The 6,000-nt window shown below is 41.4% G+C and overlaps 1 protein-coding gene across 1 annotated transcript in view; it reads right to left on the bottom strand.

The window, feature by feature from the left end:
* Positions 1–477: 477 nt before the first annotated feature.
* Positions 478–6,000, bottom strand: part of GGH (gamma-glutamyl hydrolase) — a 51,897-nt gene continuing 46,374 nt past the window's right edge. The window contains exons 8-9 of the mRNA XM_075826190.1: positions 4,146–4,283; positions 478–1,082 (exon numbers count right to left, since the gene is read on the bottom strand). Coding sequence (XP_075682305.1) covers positions 964–1,082; positions 4,146–4,283 — 257 coding nt within the window. The 3' untranslated portion in view covers positions 478–963. The remainder of the gene's footprint in view (positions 1,083–4,145; positions 4,284–6,000) is intronic.

Below are 6,000 nucleotides of genomic sequence, written 5' to 3'. Positions count from 1 at the left end.
ATAAAAAGTAAAAAAAAATAAAAGTAATGTTAAATAAAATAAAAAACAATAAACATTAAAATAAGTCTCAATACATAAAATATACACATATTCTGTATCGTTGCGACCGTGAAAAATTTATACCGTCATTTATGTTTACGCTGTTAGAAAATAAAATAAAAACTGCTTTCTTTCACTTATTAATGTGAGGCACGAGGTGTTATGAATTTTGAACCTCCATGTGCCTTACATTAATAGGAATTAACCCAATCATGTTCTTCACACATTAACCCAATGTTGTACATTATGACTGAGGAACATGATGGGGTTAATATATATATATATATATATATATATATATATATATATATATATATATATATTTATTTTTAATTTTTATTTTTCCACAAACCTATACAAGTTATGGCTAGGTTATTACCATTATCTTATTGTGTCATAAAGCAGTGAATTCAACATATACGAAACAGTCAGCCTGAATTGTCAGTTCAACATTTAATTGTATTCAGTCATGTTTTCAGGAGTGAACAGAAGAAATAATATATTAGAAAACTCAGCAATCTCCGCAGTGCATGGATTAAATAGCTTTACATTCAGTGTTACTTTTACATCAAGCTTCCAGTAACACATACATTAGCGGGTTTATACAGGATTAGAAAAACAGGGCCGCTTTCTTCCAGAAACAGCGCCACGTCTGTCCATGGATTATGTCTGGTATTGCAGCTCAGATCCATTGGAGTGAATAGGCTGAGCTGCAATACCACACACAACCTGTTGAAAGAAATCAGCCATATTTTTCTGCTGCGGTTCAATCCCTTTAATATCTGTTCAAATGAAAAACGGTGCTGAATGTATTGTAAAATAAAATCATTTATGCCATCACATTAGCTGCAAACAATACAATGTGCATAGCAAAATATCTCTCACAATGGATTGCTCCACATTAAAAACAGCGTTAAAACTTCTTCAGAAAAAATACATTTGTTCAAAGACAGAAATATTTCCTGTGTATGTTGGACAATAATTATATATTAGTGGATATCGTGCTTGTGCTTCATCAGAGAACTGGTGCCGGCTTTTCCTGCCTGCGAAGACAAAAGATGGAAATCACAATGTGTTAGACTGAGATAAATCCACAATACACAATAATTAGACACTAATAGAAGTAAATGACCCAAATATAAAAGGTCATTCACTATAGAAGGTACAGGGAAACTCCTCCATTATTACTCCCATATGAATATTGCTTTGATCAATGGGGTTTGATCAGTCTACGCCAAATAGGATTCTGCCATTGCTTAAGAAGATACATTAAAGGGGTATTCCCAACTTAGACATTTATGGCATATCCTGTGGATATTTCTGATAGATGCGAGTCCCAGCTGTGGGACCTGCACCTTTATTGAGAACAGGGGTCCCCCGACCTATAGAAGAGAATAAAGAGAGTCGCGGGCATGTGCGGCCCCCTCTCCACTAGTCCTCATCAGGAATCTACAGCTAGCAGTTGCCCCACCAGGTGAAACAGGGGTTGGGTCACGCCCGTACTCAATCTAGCACCGGGTCCCAGAACTTGGAGGGTATGTTCACACGGCGGGGGTCCGTAACGGCTGAAATTACGGGGATGTTTCAGCCTGAAAACATCCCCGTAATTTCAGCCGTACCGGCATGTGCAGGCGCTTGAACGCCGCGTCAATTACGGCCGTAATTAGCGCTGCTATTCATTGGAGTCAATGAATAGCGGCTCCAAATACGGCCAAAGAAGTGACAGGTCACTTCTTCTACGCGGGCGTCTATTTACGCGCCGTCATTTGACAGCGGCGCGTAAATATACGCCTCGTGTGAACAGACCAACGTCTGCCCATTGCTTTCAATGGGCAGATGTTTGTCAGCGCTATTGAGGCGCTATTTTCGGGCGTAATTCGGGGCAAAAACGCCCGATTTACGTCCGTAAATAGGCCGTGTGAACATACCCGGACACGCATCTATCAGACATTTATGGTATATCCTGTGGATATGCCATAAATGTCTAAGTTGGGAATACCCCTCTTACGCTTGTTTGTGATACTGCTGAATCCTCATGCTCCTGTGGAGACCAAGATGGGTCATCCATCAATCCAGTTAGAACTGTGGACAGCCCCCTTCAATATGCCCTCTTAGAATTAATATTGGGGATGTGGGCTGTCTGTAACCCACTTCACCCCTGTATTAGCTGCAGAGGACATTTGCTACAAAAAGTGGCTCTGGCACACCCGGTGCCTCTGTCAATCACGAATACCCCAGTGACACCGCCGGGTATAGTAAGCATCTGCTTTCCCTGGCAATAACAGTTGATGAACAGAAGTGCCTCCCCCACATGGGCAGCTTAACCCCTTAGTGACCACTAATACGCCTTTTCACGTCGGTCACTAATGGGCTTTAGGCTAGGCTGACGCCTTTTCACGTCAGCCTAGTCTAAGTCCTGCACGGGTCCCCCGTGCAGGCTGGAGCCGGGGCTCTGCTGTCTGATGACAGCTGAGCTCCTGCTCCAACGCCCGCGATCGAAGTTTACTTCGATCGCGGCCGTTTAACCCGTTAAATGCCGCCGTCAATAGCGACCGCGGCATTTAACTTTGTTTACAGAGGGAGTGCGCTCCCTCTGTCACCCATCGGCGGCCCGCGAATGAAATCGCGGGTCTCCGATGGGGTGTCATGGCAGCCGAGGGCCTGATAAAAGCCCCCAGGTCTGCCCTGGACATATGCCTGTTAGGACGCGCCGGAGGCACGTCCTAACAGATTGCCTGTCAGATTTACACTGACAGGCAATAATGCTCTGGTATACGAAGTATACCAGAGCATTATAGCAGCGATCGGAACATCGCACAGTAAAGTCCCCTAGTGGGACTAATAAAATAAGTCATCAAAGTGAAATAAAGATTATTAATAAAAAGTACAGTAAAAAAATAAATCCATTTTTTTCCATAAAAAGTGGTTTTATTTAGTAAAAGTGTAAAAAAAAAAAAAAAGTACACATATGTGGTATCGCCGCGACCGTAATGACTCCATTAATAAAGTTAATATGTAATTTAAACCGCAAAGTGAACACCGTAAAAAAAAAACGCAAAAAACCATGGCGAAATTGCCATTTTTTTCCATTGCCCCCCAAAAAAGTCATAATAAAAATGAATCAATAAGTCCCACGCACCCCAAAACAGTACCATTCAAAACTACGTCTTGTCCCGCAGAAAACAAGCCCAAAAAATCACTACATTGATGGAAAAATAAAAAAATTACGGCTCTTGGAAAGCGACGATGCAAAAACAAATAATTTTAGTTCAAAAGTGTTTTTATTGTGCAAAAGTCGTAAAACATAAAAAAACCTCTACACATGTGGTATCGCCGTAATCGTACCGACCCATAGAATAAAGGTAACATGTTATTTACGTCGCACAGTGAACGGCGTCAATTTAAAAACGCATAGAACAATGGCGGAATTTCAGGTTTTTTTTATAATCCCCCCCAAAAAGGTTAATAAAACTTAATATAAAAATTATATGTACCCAAAAATGGTGCCATTAAAAAGCACAACTAATCCCGCAAAAAACAAGTCCTCATACAGCTATGTAGACGAAAAAATAAGAACGTTATAGCTATTTGAATGCGACTATAGAAAAACGAATAAAATAACTTGGTCATTAGGGCCTAAAATGGGCTGGTCACTAAGGGGTTAATGTCGGGAGAAGCGGGACAACCCCTCTAAGATCTAGTGGTACATAGTGATAGATGTCTCCGGCACTTCCAGACACTAGAAATTCAGACAGAAAAAGATAGGCGGGCAGTCCCCCGAGCTGACGCATGGAATATTTTGTTTCCTTTCTTCACTTAGCAAAGTGCTACAAGGACAGTGGAAGGGAAGAGCAGATTGTGTGTGTGTTGTACATAGTGAAACAATAGACTGTACAAAGCAAATGGGTGAGGAACTGCTAAAACCATGCATGCCGTTTTAGTCGTTTTCTTTTTTTACGTAATGGGAATAATGAAGATAAAAAGTGGCACTAAAAAAACGCACGTACACTTTTTAGAAGTGACTTTGAATGGGAATTGATTCATTCACACTAAGGAAGAGGGGCCTTGTAGATACGGAATGACCTCGTTTTCTATGATGTTCTTACCTTCATTTACAAAGAAGTTAGCCATATAAAAAGCCACATGCACGGCTTCTGCAGTATGGGATATATCGGAGGTCTTTTTCCATTCAAATGGATTTTTTTCAGGATGCCACTGGACTCCATAAAAAGGGTAATCATAAGCTGCAAAATAAAAGATGGCACAACATATTATCCTTTTGTTCTTGCTTTGTTTCAGTATTAGAAGTCACATGGGCAGTTCTTTCACATTCTAGGGGGTATTATTATTCTTGTATGAAAACAAATATATGAATAGTCTGCTGCAAAATTATAATACCTCAGAAGCAGTAGGACCCATGTGTATGGATGTATTATGACTCTGTACAAGTTCTGAAATGTATGGAGCTATAACACGGCACCCACAGAGGTCTATGGGCCCAAACTGAACCTCTGTATAACTCCAGTACAGAAACTAAGGGACTTCATGTGCTGCTGTACAGGATCCCTGCATACGTCATATCTAAGAAAAAACTCCTGTGCAAGCATTGTCAGCCGTGTGATATTTGCATACAAAATGATATGACGCAGCAAATAGCAGCTATTTACAGTATATTTAGGACGCACATATTTAAAAGGCCAAAATCACAATATTTCCCACCACTAACATTTTTTATACATGCTCCCCAAAGAGTATCAGGGCCTTTATATTACATCATGGGTGAGCAAATACAATTAGGCTACCCATGGGGTCAAAATAATAAATCCTAAACTTATTCCAATGGAGATGTATAGTTTTTGTATTTATCCAGAACACTAAGGGGACGTTCAGACGTGGCGGAATTGCTGTGGAATTCCGCTGCGGACAGTCCACATTGGACCTCTGCAGCGGCCGGTTTTTTCATTTATTTCTATACATTTTTAGGAAAGTTAGTTCAGACGTTGCAGAAAATTACTTTGCGGAAATCAGGCTGCGGTGCAGATTTTGCCCTCCGTAGCATGCTATTTCCATTGCGGAAAAGCAGCGGAATTTGACTGCGGATTTCAGCCTTTGCAATGCAAAAACTGAAATCTGTGGCAAGTCCGCTGTGTTTTCTGCAACGTCTGAATTACCTGTCAAATATGCAAATTTTGGTGCAGATTCATGCGTAATTGCCCCATATCTGCACCAACATTTGCAGCGGACAAATTCCGCCACGTCTCAACGTGCCCTTAAAGGGCAGGTGTCGCGGAAATTTTTTTTTTTATATGTTGTAGCTTTTAGTATGTCATTAAAATACATTTTATTTATTTGTGTTGTACTTTTTTCTTTCTTTTACTTCTCTATGGGGGCTGCCATTTTTTTTTCATCTCTGTATGTGTCGATTAACGACACATACAGAGTTGGAATACGGCACATACATCCCCATAGAGAATGCGAATGGGAGCCGTTCCATTCACTATAGCTGACACCGTCTGTGTGGGAACGGTGCATGTGCCGCTCCGACACAGTCCAAAAGGAAGGTCTTCGGCAGAGCGACATCCGGCGCCATATTCATGTGGACCGGAAGCCGCGGCCGGACAGTAAGATGACTACTTCCGGTTGTGGCTTCCGTCCATATGTTCAGAAGCAAGGACTAGGAGCGGAGGCAGCGACAGCGGCGGTGGCAGGAGCAGGTAAGTTATGTTTGTGTATGTGATGTGTGTGTATGTTCGTGTTATACTGTGTGATTACCACTGTATCTAATCCTCCTACACTGTGCATTCTCTCAAAAAATGGTGGAACACTTTGTAGGAGGTTTGAACATTCAACCCCCTCCTTTCTCCTGGCACTAGCCAGGATAAAGGAGGGGGGATTGTTTGAGGACACTAGAGCGAGTGTGTCTTCTCCAATTTTGCAGCATAAAGCAATGAGGTTGCTTTA

This window comes from Rhinoderma darwinii, chromosome 5 (genome assembly GCF_050947455.1).
Source record: "Rhinoderma darwinii isolate aRhiDar2 chromosome 5, aRhiDar2.hap1, whole genome shotgun sequence".
In the NCBI taxonomy this organism is placed as follows: Eukaryota; Metazoa; Chordata; class Amphibia; order Anura; family Rhinodermatidae; genus Rhinoderma; species Rhinoderma darwinii.
The sequence above is the reverse complement of the archived record's forward strand: the minus strand, read 5'-3'. Positions and strand labels throughout refer to the sequence as shown.